The 14304-nt window shown below is 49.0% G+C and overlaps 1 protein-coding gene across 2 annotated transcripts in view; it reads left to right on the top strand.

Moving 5' to 3' along the window:
* Positions 1 to 14304, top strand: part of myo1ea (myosin IEa) — a 41690-nt gene that overhangs the window by 13474 nt on the left and 13912 nt on the right. For both annotated transcript variants that reach the window (XM_049030061.1, XM_049030060.1), the window contains exons 2-11: positions 2564 to 2707; positions 3393 to 3482; positions 4013 to 4107; positions 8810 to 8897; positions 10270 to 10359; positions 10549 to 10680; positions 11164 to 11298; positions 11485 to 11617; positions 12896 to 13092; positions 13203 to 13283. In XM_049030061.1, coding sequence (XP_048886018.1) covers positions 2564 to 2707; positions 3393 to 3482; positions 4013 to 4107; positions 8810 to 8897; positions 10270 to 10359; positions 10549 to 10680; positions 11164 to 11298; positions 11485 to 11617; positions 12896 to 13092; positions 13203 to 13283 — 1185 coding nt within the window. The remainder of the gene's footprint in view (positions 1 to 2563; positions 2708 to 3392; positions 3483 to 4012; positions 4108 to 8809; positions 8898 to 10269; positions 10360 to 10548; positions 10681 to 11163; positions 11299 to 11484; positions 11618 to 12895; positions 13093 to 13202; positions 13284 to 14304) is intronic.

The following is a 14304-nucleotide window of genomic DNA, read 5'->3' as shown; positions in this document are numbered from 1 at the left end:
GTAAATGTTTACGTAGGGCATGAGGACTGTGCCCTTTAGCTTTTCATAGTCACGTGTGTGATTCAGTACCTTCAGACCACCTGACTTTTCTTTTCTCCACTGTACTGCTGCAGCTTCAGCCCCTTGCTGCAGTAAAGTGATTTTCTCAGCAGCACTCTTTGCTTGCCGGTTGCTCGGTGTTATGTTTTGAATTTTGGAAGCGGTTTAAACGTTTCGTGTGAATCACTTCCCATAAGTACCATCAAAGCATTCCAAGACCATGGAAAAAAAGGGGTCGAGTTACGAGAACAGAAATGCATATAGTGCTCTACCCTCCTCTGAGCCTCAGGCTGAGAAAGCACACCGCTGACAATGAGTCTGCGGCCGCCAGTATTCAAACTCTTTATTGGTGGAAAAGCTGCAGCCGGTTGGCCTCTTAGGCTGTCCGTCAATTGAGAGGGACAAAGGGGCAGGCCAGCGGTCAAGTGGAGGCTGTTCCATTGATTATCTCTGTGCACAGGAGAGAGACACAGTAGCCAGATGACAATGACTCAGAGCTTATGGTGAACTAGCGAAGCTATTTTATAGATGTGCTCTCGACAGAAACCGAACGGGAGGATGGAATGGGGGTTGGGGGGGGAATGGGGAAGGAAAGAATGAGACAGACAGATGGACAAACAGAGGGGAAGACAGGAGGAGACGAGGGAACAAACAGTATCGGCAGCACTCGGAAATCACATGTGAGAACCCTGGAACGACTCACCACTTAACATCCGTAAGAGGAAAAGAAAATGGTGAGGATTGGCCGGCAAATGGTCCAGCTCATCTCTTAAAAAAGCAGAAGCATAAAATAGCGTATAATTCATTGTCCCAGTGGTCAGTCCGGTGTTTAACCACTGGATTGAATTGTTAGTACAGCAGAGTGCATGCACCTTGACACTTTACTCTGAGGTTAATTATGGCTGTGCTGTCAGTCATGATGTTATGCTGGCTAATTACTACAAATAAAATTCCAAGCAATGAATAATTGGCCTGTTTCTCTATAAATGTCAGGCATGGCATTTCCTGCATGTATAAATAGCATTCTACAGACACAGTGGCAAATGGCTCTGCTTAGAGAGAAGTAATGCGTTTGATTGATTTGCTGTATTTGAAATGATCCTGTGGGATTGTTTTGAGAAACTGGACATGAAGAGAAATAGAGAATCAGAGAATCAGGATGAGGATCATTACATTGGACAAGGAAATTGTCCCAGGTTAGTCTATTTTAGGTCCACTACTAATTATTTGATATATCCAGTTGTTAATAATAATGTTCAGGCTCACTGGGAAGTCCGGTCACCTCCTCCCTTCAGGGACAGGTGTTTGAATCTCACCTCCACTAGATAAATGGTAAGTGGTCGTCATTGTCTGAGGAGCGGTCGGCGTTGTCTGAGGAGCGGTCGGCGTTGTCTGAGGAGCGGTCGGCGTTGCCTGAGGAGCGGTCGGCGTTGCCTGAGGAGCGGTCGGCGTTGTCTGAGGAGCAGTCGGCGTTGCCTGAGGAACGGTCGGCGTTGTCTGAGGAGCGGTCGGCATTGCCTGAGGAGCGGTCGGCGTTGTCTGAGGAGCGGTCGGCATTGCCTGAGGAGCGGTCGGCGTTGTCTGAGGAGCGGTCGGCATTGTCTGAGGAACGGTCGGCGTTGCCTGAGGAGCGGTCGGCGTTGTCTGAGGAGCGGTCGGCGTTATCTGAGGAGCGGTCGCGTTGCCTGAGGAGCGGTCGGCGTTGCCTGAGGAGCGGTCGCGTTGTCTGAGGAGCGGTCGGCGTTGCTGTGCTCAGTTATGATCCAGCTGCCACTGGCTTGGTATCTGGTGCCTAGAATGTTCTTATTCCTTGTGCATTGTTGAGATTTTCTGGTGGTGGTACCATAGAAGAACCTGGTAACATTGAGTTCAACTGAAAACCTTTAATACAGACGGTGGGGTGGTACGCAGCCTGACAGACAGCAAGTGAGACAGCAGAACCTTTATAGACAGCAGTCTGGGGGGGTACATGGATACCCCATAACACAGCAGGGAGGAAATCGTGCTAACAGGGCCCTCAAAGGGGGCAGGCGTTGAGAGTGTCCCAGCACCTTCCAAGTCATGGACGTAACTCAGGGAAGCAGATTCCGGAGAGGCACAAAACACCGGAGGCCTGTAGGTGTAGTCAGCTGGTAGATATACCGGTTAAGCCCAAGCATTAACTAAAAGGTCTCTGAGTCAAATTACAGGCGGGGCCTTGCTGTTAAACCCTAGAGCAGTGTTTCCCAACCCGGTCCTTGGGGACCCTCAGACGGTCCATGTTTTTGCTCCCTACCAGACAGTCCACATTTTTAGCGGGAGATGGGAGGGAGCAAAAATGTGGATTGTCTGAGTGTCCCTGAGGATCGATCGGATTAGGAAACATTGTTTTTAGAGAAAGGTGCTTAAATTGTATTGCTCTGAAAAAAACATCCGTCCATAAAAATCACAAGTTCTTCTCAATGTAGGATGAGGTCTTTCGAGGGGTCTGTGAGGAGCTGGACCTTGTGGTGTGATTCTGAAGGGGTCCGTTTGTGTTTTGCAGGGGAGCAAGGGGCAGTACCGGTACCACTGGCAGAGCCACAATGTCAAGCAGAGCGGCGTGGACGACATGGTGCTGCTCACCAAGATCAACGAGGACGCCATCGTGGAGAACCTCAAGAAGCGATACATGGACGACTATATCTTTGTATCCTTTGTGTTGCCCGGACAGGGGATGAGCTCTCCGTTTGTGTCCATTGACACTTACAGAACACCCGGCCACTTCCACTCTTTGCTGTATCCAGCAGTGGTCTTTGTGCTTTGTGCGTTTCTTTGTGCTGCAAACCCGATTCGTGAGTTTAGTTTGTGGACACTGTTAAAACTGGGCGCCTCGTGCCATTTCAGGCCCTGAATCAATCCCTAATTGTGGGTAAAACAGGAACAGCAACAGAGTGTGGCAGCCAGTGCTACGCTAAAGCGGGGAGGTCAGGACTCATCTCCGGGAATAAATGCTGTATTTGTCTCTGCTGGATCCGGGTTTCAGCCTCTCTCTCTCTATCGCTTTCTTTTTCTCTTGCTCTCTCTCTCTGTCTCTCCTTTTCTCTGGACCTTCTGTGGCTGCGATCTGTTGAATTATTTGTTAGGCCAGTGCTAAGCCTCGGTTAGCCAATCATAAGGCCATAGTGCCGGCCGCTGATATCATCACTAAGAATTAGGTCATGTTTCATCACTGGTACACAATGTAATAAAGGTCCATTGATAAATGTTGAAGGAATCGTTATTGTTATTAAAGTTAGAGGGACAAAAATGGCATGGCAGCCCTGTCGTAGTGAACTACTAGCAAAGTGCGTCTTTGTTTGGGAATTTGCCTTTAACCCTGCTCTGTGCACAAGACATATATAGGTCCTGTGTTAATCTCTATCAACCCCTTCAAACAAATGCCATATTTTGGGGAAAAGGAGGTGGAGATGTATCAGGGCGCGGTGAGTATCAGGCCCCCCTAAGCGCTTTCAGTTTGATGGCTCTTGTTCGGTGAGTGCGATGAAATGCAAGCCCTGCTTTGTTTTTCGAAAATTTCTCTGCCTTGTGAAAAGGTGCTTAGATTCATGACATCACAGCTATATAAGGATACGTGTCTAAGAAGTCACTGAGAGTGACTCACCTCACGATTTTAAACAGACTTTCTAGGTGTGGTGCCCGTCGCTCTTAAAGCTTCGCCCTGTCTTGGCACACAACGACTCGGAAACCAGGTTTTTTTCTTGGAAATCCGCAGCGGTGCCATGAGACCATGGTCTGCTGCTATGAATCTTGTAGCAAAGGCACTCAGGGTGGCATAACGGAAAAACTATTAAGCAAAGACCCTTCGAGTCATTAGCATCTTACCAGGTGTGACTGAAATCTTAATTCTGCTTTATTACAAGATGAATTTATGCCGAATGAATTGATTGCTGAGAAACTTGGCGCTCGGCTCTGTATAGAGCACCTACCTCAGTGCACTTTTCGCTGGTCACAGGCTCAGTACGAGAACCCTCCTCACATCTATGCCCTGGCCGACAGCATGTACCGGAACATGATGATCGACCGCGAGCACCAGTGCGTCATCATCAGGTAGGCTGCTCAAAAAAACCACACCCCCCCCGCATGTGAATGACACCCCAGTGGCCCTTATGGGGAAGGTGTGTCAAAAGCAGGACCTTTGGGAAGACTATGCGTGGAATGTCTGCGCTGCACGGGAGAAAGTGTGAATGCTCAGATTATATCGCATGCAAGCATTGCGAATATGCTAATGCAAAAGGGAAGGAACCCTACCGAACAGGTTAACTCACTTCTGTGAACTTCATTTATTATATAACTGGTTCCCAAGCACTGTTCTTATGCTGCTCTATGTCAGTAGTTGGCGAAACAGAATTTCTCCACGTCTGGTCGTCAGACTCCGCTCCACTTCCAAGACACACACCACACCCAGCTGCTCCATGAATTCCTCTGCGAGCCTAATGCCTCTTTACCTTCCCTGAATGTTCTTATGTTGCACTTCTGGTCACTGAATAGTTCTGGGTGTTCACTGGGCAATCAGCCTGGCTGCACCTATGCCTGCTGACTCCTACATAACATGTGCTTTGCAGGGTGCTATTCACTCGTATGCCACGTTGAACACCGTGTGTTGACTGTAATGCAAAAAATGTGTCCCTGAACTACAGTTCGTACACACACATAGATTATGTATCTATATCTTTGTGGGGACTCTCCATTCATTTCTATAGAGCAAAACCCTAATACTAACAATGACAACCCTAACCCCTACCCAGCCATAACCTGAACTATAAGTAACCAAACAAAAGACAAGACTTTTGGCATTTTTAGTTGGAATTTTTACATTGCAATGTAAAAGAGTTTTATAAAATTTAGTTTTCCCCATTGGGTGCAGATAACAGATTTTTATCACATTTGGGAGACATTTGGTCCCCACAATGTAATATATACATAACCCCCACACACACACACACACACACACACAATGTAATGCATGCATGCCCACACACACACACACACACACACACACACACACACACACACACACACACACGCACACACACACACTGGTGTTTGTTAGTATGTCTGGGTCACCCCAGGATGTTGAGAGAAAAACAACGTGGAAGAAAAAACACAAAGGCCTGACAGGTCTGTGCCCAGCTCTTCCTACTTCCAGAAAACAGGAAGTGCACCTGCATGCTCCCCTCAGCATGTGTGTTTCTGCCCCCCCCCCACCTTCCCCCAGTGTCGCCATTGTCTCACACAGCCAGCTTGTATACGTGGAGAGGTTGGGCAGATGTCACCTGTGGGGGGGCAAAGGAAGCCCTGTGAGCCACCATGTATGCAGGGGCGGGTTGTGGAGGTGCGGCAGGTGGACTTGGGCGGAGGGCGGCATTCCCACTCCGCTCTGGAGGTGAAGTTGAGCATGACTGTGTCAGGTGGAGGGAGGGGGCACCCCAGGGATTGTAGTGCTCATCTCCATGGCCGCACGAGTCACCCCTCCCCCGCCGTGTGTCATTAGCACAGCAGACAGCTGGCTTTGCAGCTTGCCACAGAAAAAAAAGTGAGATTTGCAACGGTAGCCATCAGGGTTATCGCTGCGGGTACCAGAACGGGCAGCCGCACACCGTGCGGACACGCTTACTAATCAAAAGGCATGTGACCCGCCACCACATTGGTGATGACTGGACAGAGGGCCGGCTGGCTTCCCAGAATATCTTCTGTCTTATTTTAGTGGTTTTTGGGAAGTCAGTTAGTGTAGAGGTATGCTGATCCGAGCATGTCTGAGGCTGGCTGCCCAGCGCTGCTCGCTGACAGTCATACCGGTCACTTAGAGGGGGACTTTCTGCACTGTTTCCTGTTCCCTGTAGCCCTTGTGCAACATGAACTTTAAACTTAGCAGCATTTACTTTGCATTGTTGTGTCTATCAGTGTCCCTTTCCCAGACTGACACCAGACCGACTTGCGGGACTTTTTATTTCTTATTTACAGATGTCCTTCCCTCCCCCATCGCGTCTTGTCCCCATTGTACACCACCCTATATTTACTCTTGTCCCGATATGTTTTCCTCCCATGGGACTGGACTCTTCCTTATTAATAAATGGGTATTGTCAAAGGTGGCATTTGTTTCATGGTCACAATAGAGGGGGAAATGGACTCCTTTTCAGCAGAAGTGTTTAACGGAGGAAATGACTTTGTGGGTGTAACTTTGTGGTATTAAAATGCTACATAAGGAGCAACAGCATCCAATCAGGGCTGAGTCTGCCAGCTGAGGACATGCTGCCAATGTGGGGTCTGTATCATTAAGGAAGGCCTACCCCAGCAAAGGCCGCCCCGCTCCATGACACCGGCCAAGGGGGGAACCTGTACATCCTGTTACTGTTTAAGGTACAGTTTGGGTTAGCAGGGAATTACCAGAAACATCTACAGCAAAGTGTTATTTAGTTACTTATGTGATGGCTTTGGTATTCCTTCAGGGCAGGTCAGGTTAGGTACCTGAAGGGTTAAACAGCAAAGACCCTACAGGGATTTTAGTGCTGCTTGTTTATTATAATCTTTTTATTTGTGAGATGTCGCTGTATGATTGGTTGGCTGGCTGCCCAGTATTGTGTTGGTACTAGTTCCAGCACTGCTGATTCAGGGGGCTGATTCGGTTCTGTGTCAGACCTCAGGCCAGCCGGCTGAACCCCGACTGTCCCGTCCATGTTCGGCCGATGAGTCTGACGGGAAGTCGACAGTGTGTTTAGCATCCGACTTCTCTGTAATTACGATACACAATGGGAAAGGCCCCATTGGCCGGTAAAAATAGGACTCATTAAACCAAGCGGCAGTCATTACAAGGAGGAACGTTTGAAATAAATACACATGTAAACGGCAGGGGAGGGTAAGAAGAGAGGGGGGGGGGGGGGGGAGAAAGGCCAACTAGGGACACGTCTGTAGTCCGCTGAGTCTGTTTTAGCGCAGAGGAAGGGGTTAACTCAGATGTAAACAGTAGCAAATCCTATTCAGTCAATGTTAATGAACGTTAGAAAGGAAGAAAACCAGCAAGTGTACCAGGCTTTATGTGACATTACGGCATCGGCAGCCGACTCAGACCAGTCCTGCGGCTCTACTGTTGCCAACACAACTACCCCGTAAAAATTACATAAAAACGGGCCAGTTCTTAAATGTGAAGCCAGGCCACAGACATCTAAATGAGTGTGATCTTGGCAGATACAATGGGCAGGCAACCGGAGGTGGGGGGGGGTGGAGGGTGGTGGGGGGGTTAAAAGCAGAGAAAGCTGAAAGAAAATGGCACCATATTGTTCTGCCGCTTGGGGTGGAAATTCTGTAAAGTGACTGGAAAAATGTCTGAGAATCACATCCCCCTCCGCAGGCGGCAAGGAAGGAGTGACGAGCTTCTCTGCCTGTGTATGTCATAATAATAATCTCTAACGTTCAGAGCTCGGCTCCCCGCTGGCATTGCTGCAAGGTGGAGATCCTGCCCCTGATCTGCGTGGCCTCCCTCGCGAATAGCAGAGCCCCCCTCCCCCCCCCAATCAGGCGGTCCCAAGTGGAGTGTTGCCTTCTGCTCACAGACGGGTCTGCCGTACTTTTTGCCTGGCCTTTCCAAAGTGCTTTAAGGCTTCAGTCTTACCTTCTATCATCATCTAATATCGCCGTAGTGACTGTTCCTGTGTCGCATGTCGCCCTACGACACGTCCCCACATCTGTGAGGTTCACAGTTGAGGACAGTTAAAAGAAGAAATTTAGGTTGGCTGGGTCTGATCTGAAAAGCCGGTTCAAGGAGCACTTCCAGAACACAGTGGTGAATGCAGCCATGTTGTGTTTGGATCTAGATAGTTATCATAAACTGAAAAGCTGAGTTTTTTTTTCAAGAGTCAACATCAGTTGATAAACTAAAAATTTTTCATTTCAACCACCTTAAGCAGTTTTCTCTGCTTAATAGATGAAGTGACCAAGATGTGTAATTGTCGTATGTGGATCATCAAAAAATAATTTTAAATCAGCAATGTCAGCTTCAGGGTGTGATTAACAAATAATGTTCATGGTTTTGTGAGGAACTGGTCCAGACTTGCTAATGGAGTTACTCAGCTGGGCTTTTCGGACGGGCCAGTGGCAGAATGTGCTGTGATGTTTCCAGAGAGTGCTTCTGTTGGTATGTGTGGATGAAAAAGGCAGTGTTTGGACAATGTTAAGGGTGGTGTTAAGACACTATTATGTGGTGTTAGGGGCAGTGTTATGGTACTGTTCAGAGCGGTGTTGGGACCGTGTTATGGATGGTGTTAGGACAGTGTTAGGGGGTGGTGTTAGGACAGTATTAGGGGCAATGCTAGGGCAGTGTTAAGGGTGATGTTAGGTGCGGTGTTAGAGATTGTCTTGGAGCAATGTTAAGGGTGGTGTTAGGGGCAATGCTGGGGCAGTGTTAAGGGTGATGTTAGGTGCGGTGTTAGAGATTATCTTGGAGCAATGTTAAAGGTGGTGTTAGGGGCAATGCTGGGGCAGTGTTAAGGGTGATGTTAGGTGCGGTGTTAGAGATTGTCTTGGAGCAATGTTAAGGGTGGTGTTAGGAGCAATGCTGGGGCAGTGTTAAGGGTGATGTTAGGTGCGGTGTTAGAGATTGTCTTGGAGCAAAGTTATGGGTGTTGTTAGGAGCAATGTTGGGGCAGTGTTAAGGGTGATGTTAGGTGCGGTGTTAGAGATTGTCTTGGAGCAATGTTAAGGGTGGTGTTAGGGGCAATGTTGGGGCAGTGTTCAACGTTGTTTTTTTGTCCCTCAGCGGAGAGAGCGGTGCGGGGAAGACAGTGGCGGCCAAGTACATCATGAGCTACATCTCCAGGGTGTCCGGAGGGGGCCCCAAAGTGCAGGTGGGTGCTGTCCGAGGGCCCGAGGCAGGAGGGAAAGGCAACGCAATGGCCCCGTGAATGGTGTGGGTGCCTGTATGCGCGCGCAGCAGGGAGGTGCAGGATCGCGTGTCGCTGCCTATGGCTGCACGCCGCAGTCAGGCCACATGTGTGGAAATGATGCGACATAGCGGCCAGACTCGGTGTAATCGCTCCGCTATGTCTGCGTCCCGGGGGCCACGAGACTGGCATCTCTGCCCTTATCCTCCCCCAAGGTTTGTAATTATCACCATCACCAGTGGGACAACCAAGCCTACCCCCCCCCCCCACCCCCACCCCAGCACTAGCCATCTGCTCCACACAAGCCCCCCAGATGTCCTGTCTCTCTGTCGACTTAATAGCCCCCAAAACCAAGTTACCTCTTTTAAAAGAACCAGTCGTATGCAATACAAGAGTTCTGAAAAGAGCGAAACATCAATCATTTACTAATTTCTTAAAATAAGGTTTTTTTTTAATCTAAGGCCACCACTGGAATTTATTTCTTGACCACAAATGCTGTTAACTGCGGTTCATTGTGCTACACCTTTCGGTTTCTACCAATCCACCTAACCCTGTTTTCCATAGCCCCTCTGTCAGGTCACATGGTCTTCCTCCATTTGTCATGTGACTCTTCATCACGCCTCAGCTGATGTGTGAGGCAGCAGGACCTCCATTTTTGTATGCCTGAATCTGCCGGACTCATTTCCTGCACCCATTCAGTCCAGTTGATGCTCCGTTGTTGCAAACAGGCTCATGTGGACCTGAATCAGCGTCTCCCAGCGCTGACGCACAGTGCTAACGTTTCCCACACGATTATTTTTGCCTTAAATTTCCCATGTCTTTCAGTTGAAAAGAGAGCTACGAAAAAATAAAATCGCCCAGCTAAACCACTGCGCTGACACTGTGAAGGACGTAGCTTAGGAATTCAAAAAATGCACAAAAAAACCCACTGCAGTGCGGCTTTGACATAAAACACCTGACAAATGGATCCATGTTTAACTTGCAACATACTGGGACCAGATGTGTGTTGCAGGAAGTGCAGTGCAGAAGGTTCTTTGTGTGTGTGTGTGTGTGTGTGTGTGTGTTTGTGCTTCTGGAAATGTGCAAGCATATCTGAACGTATGCGAGCTTATGTGCATGTGGATGCAAGAATGTGCGTCTGTTAAGTCTGTGTGAATCCATGTGTGCCCGTGTGGTTGTGTGTGTGTGTGTGTGTGTGTGTGTGTGTGTGTGTGTGTGTGTGGGCGCACATGCATGTGAAAGTGGTTGTGGAAAGTTCCAGCCATGTTCTCCTGTTGCCGTGGAGATTGCTCCACCTGTCAAACTCCCTGCTGACCTGCAGTGTTCCCCCTTCCAGCATGTCAAAGACATCATCCTTCAGTCCAACCCCCTGCTGGAGGCCTTTGGGAACGCGAAGACCGTGAGGAACAACAATTCCAGTCGATTTGTAAGGGCTTCATGACGCTATTGTCCGTCTGCACCATGCATCTGGGCACCTTTCACTGGCTAAGGATCTTGTTTCTGAATAGGATGCTGGTGTGTTGTCACACCACACAGTGGCTTTTTCATCAGTGTCTGTGCTCCAGCTCAGACTGACCCAGTCTGACACTCAGAAGCCACACTTCCCTTTCTGCAGGGAAAGTACTTTGAGATTTGGTTCAGCTCTGGCGGCGAGCCGGACGGAGGGAAAATCTCCAACTTCCTTCTGGAAAAATCTCGGGTCGTCATGAGGAATCCTGGAGAGAGGAGTTTTCATATATTCTACCAGGTGAGGACCGAAGCCTGAAGGTTAGGGTCTTTGGTCCTGGGGTTTTGTGTTTGTGTTTGTGTGTCTGAATGCTTTTGCATGTTGGCATGTCTGGATGCAAGATGGGGAAAAGTGGGAAATAGTTTCGCTTCACATGTCCTAGATTTTGTCGGGACGCTAAGACCAAAGCATGCCATTCGGACCCCGTAAGCAGGTCATGTTGTTCGTGTCCCTCAGAAGTCTACCAGCACGTGGGGCAGCTTCACTCTCTCATAATACTGTTTCCAGAGTGATGAGAGAGGGTAGAATTGAAAGTCAGGTCTCTGGAATAGAAGTGAATGGGTTTGTTAATGTGCTGATACAGAACACCAGGAAAGGACGTGATCCTTTGAAGGATTCTCAGAAACGGACTCTATAGTGCCGTTCCCCTGGCATCTGAGGCTGTGGGGTCCAGCGGTTATTCCTGATGTGTGAGTCTAACTCGGCTCTCATTCCCATTCGCAGCTGATCGAAGGCGCCAGCGAGGACCAGAGGAGCACCCTTGGCATCACCAGTTTAGATTACTACAGTTACCTCAACCAGTCTGGGTCCTACAAAGTCGACGACATAAACGACAAGAAAGATTTCCAGGAGACGATAGTAAGGCTGTCTCTGTAATCGCCGGAGTGTTCCCTCTGCTCACATAAACAGACGCAGCAAAGAGTGTTTTTATTCTGTCTGGGTATCTCAGTCTCGGGTGGCTTCCAAAAGTGACCTAAATGCTGCAGCAGACAGCAAACCTGTTACTCAATACTCAGTACGGTACCCGCCCCCCGTCTATCGCAGCACGCGATGAACGTGATCGGGATTCGGCCCGAGGACCGCACCCTCGTCCTCCAGATCGTGGCTGGGGTGCTTCATCTAGGCAACATCAACTTCAAGGAGGCCGGGAACTATGCCGCTGTGGAGAACAATGAATGTAGGTACTCGCAAAGTAAAGATGCTTTCTTGGAGCCCACCGCAATTTCTTTGTGTTTTACTGATTTTTTTGGCCACAGGAGGTCTTCGTTTGTCCCCCTGAGAAAGCACCTCCTTGGTAAATGTTGTGTGGAGCTCATCCCTAATTCAAGGCTTAGTTCAAAAGATTGGTTAAGTCCCACTCTGAAGTCTCACTGTGTTACATCACAGGCTACAATTACCAAGTTCAGTATTTCCTGTCTCAGTCTCCTCCCTTCCTCTGTAGCTCCTGTCCCACCCAGTATGCAGCTCTGGGTTTCCTCCCCCCTGCTATCACTGCTTCGGGTCACGCAGTGTCTACTGCTCTACCTGCACCTCTCGAACATGTTCAGTAGAGCAGGCATATCTCCTCTGGCAGCAGGTTTCTGCAGAATTTTTTGCTTGTTCTTTAAGATAAAAGATAATAATCTGTGGATGTGTGAAGCTATAGGATGGGTGAGGCCATACAGATATGTCGGGGGAAACGTTCTTTAGGACATTTACTGGTTCTGGTGTTTCTCTGTGTGAGCACAAGTCCCTGTGTCCTCCATTCCTGCACCAGGCTGAATGGTAAGAGGGTGGCGCTGTCCCGATGTCCCCAGCAGGGGGCGCCAGCCGCACCCTCACGCTCTCCCCGCCAAGTGTGCCTTTCGGGCTGCTTCTGCTTCCTTCTGGGGGAAGTGACTCAGCCTGATGGGCCGCGGAGAGGGACCTTCGGCCAGAAGCTTGCCCTCACTCCTTCTGGGATCCTGCACATGACATTTTATTAAGGATACTATAATCATGCATTACGCCTCAGGTGCTCCTTCAGCATTTGGACCGTTTTCATTCACATCTCGATAAAATATTTTGCAGTGATTTTCCATCCATCCATTCATCCATCTCCCACAACCGCTTATAAAATACTGCTCCTTAATGATGATATTCAGGGATTACATCATGGGTAGGTCGGTGGTCAGCACTGTGGCCTCACAACTTCTGGCTGCGGCTTCATGTCCCGACCCAAACTGTGTGTGTCTGACATTGCCTCTAGGCCCTGATTTCCGGAGGCCAGGTCAATCGGTGTCTCCCAATTGGTCTTAGCATGTGTAAGCCTGTGTCCTGTGATGATGCTGTTCCCCTGACTCATGGCTAGTGCTCCCTGACTCTTGGGTGACCGGAAATCCCAAATGAAACGCATCATAGCTGAGTGTGGAGAAACTATGCGTTAATCTCCGAAGGATGTGGTTTCTAAGGATCTCCTGATATCTCCGCCCGCTAGTCCTGGCCTTTCCTGCCTTCCTGCTGGGCATCGACCAGAACCGGCTCAAGGAGAAGCTGACCAGCCGCAAGATGGACAGCAAGTGGGGCGGCAAGTCCGAGTCCATCGATGTGACGCTGAACGTAGAGCAGGCGTGCTACACGCGTGACGCACTGTCCAAAGCCCTGCACGCCCGCGTCTTCGACTGGCTAGTGGAGGTAACCGCCGGCAGAGAGCCGAAGCACTGGGACACAGAGGACCTCATGACCCCTCATGCAGAGACGGCAGCAGCTCTGGACCATCTGACCATATTGTTGGTTTGTTTCAGTCCATCAACAAGGCCATGGTGAAAGACCACCAGGAGCTGAACATCGGTGTGCTGGATATTTATGGGTTTGAAATTTTCCAGGTAAGCACTGTCAGGCCTGCTTCCCTACTAACGTGTCTTTTTATCTGCGTATTTGTCAGACCTGAAGCTGCGTGATGATTAAAGCAAAAACAAACACACCCCAATCAGGAGGCTTCCCCTTTTCAAACTGCCTAAAGATTATACATCAGATTTCGGTTCCTAATTCCTAATTGGTTCACCTGGGTTACGGTCGATCTGTACTGATCCAGTAATCTGTTTGCTAGCAGGATTCAATGCTCGGACCCCTTCTTTTAGTCGCACGTTTGATTTCATTGGGTCTTTAATGAGCTGACACATGAATATGTCTGTAAAGGGTGAGTTCAGACGATAAAAGCTAATCATCTGTGACAGTAGAGATGCACACGCTGATAATGGCCACTGGCTCACAGCCAGTCTGCTTTGTTATTGTCCGTGGGAGACAAGAAGACCCTTGGAAACTATAATGGGATTTACCAGCAACTGGTCTGCCTGCAAAGCCTGGCAGCTTATGGTTCCACATGGGAGGGAGCCTCTGGAAACAGGACACCCCATGATAGAAGCCTTTTATCGGGGTCTCTGCGGTCGCGGTGGGCCAAATGGTATAGGAAGAAGCTAATTTGCCGTGCAATCTCCATTTATACTATGTAAGCAACTATACCCATATAAGTAATTGTATTTTATTAGTAATTGCATATGTATTTGTGATTGCAGCTATGTAATCATAGCTTTGTCAATAACCGCATCTGTATGTATAACTAAGAAATTGTAGTTGTATAGTATGACACTTTGTCAGGCAGATGAGCAGGACACCATGGTTCAAATGAACATAAATGTTTCTCGGAATGACAGCAAAGAAATTGTAGGAAACCTTGAAAACGGCTCTAGGTCATTTAGCCAAGGCTAAAAGCCCCTGAAACTCGAACCACCATTGACTCCAATGCTGACCGTCCAACCTCCTACCCCGGCTGAGCCTGCGTCAGCCGTAACGGGAGCCTCAGCCTGATCCGCGAGAGCGGCTCTCACCGTCTCAGGGCTTTGCTGG

Source organism: Brienomyrus brachyistius, chromosome 11 (genome assembly GCF_023856365.1).
Source record: "Brienomyrus brachyistius isolate T26 chromosome 11, BBRACH_0.4, whole genome shotgun sequence".
Taxonomy (NCBI): Eukaryota; Metazoa; Chordata; class Actinopteri; order Osteoglossiformes; family Mormyridae; genus Brienomyrus; species Brienomyrus brachyistius.
The sequence above is the reverse complement of the archived record's forward strand: the minus strand, read 5'-3'. Positions and strand labels throughout refer to the sequence as shown.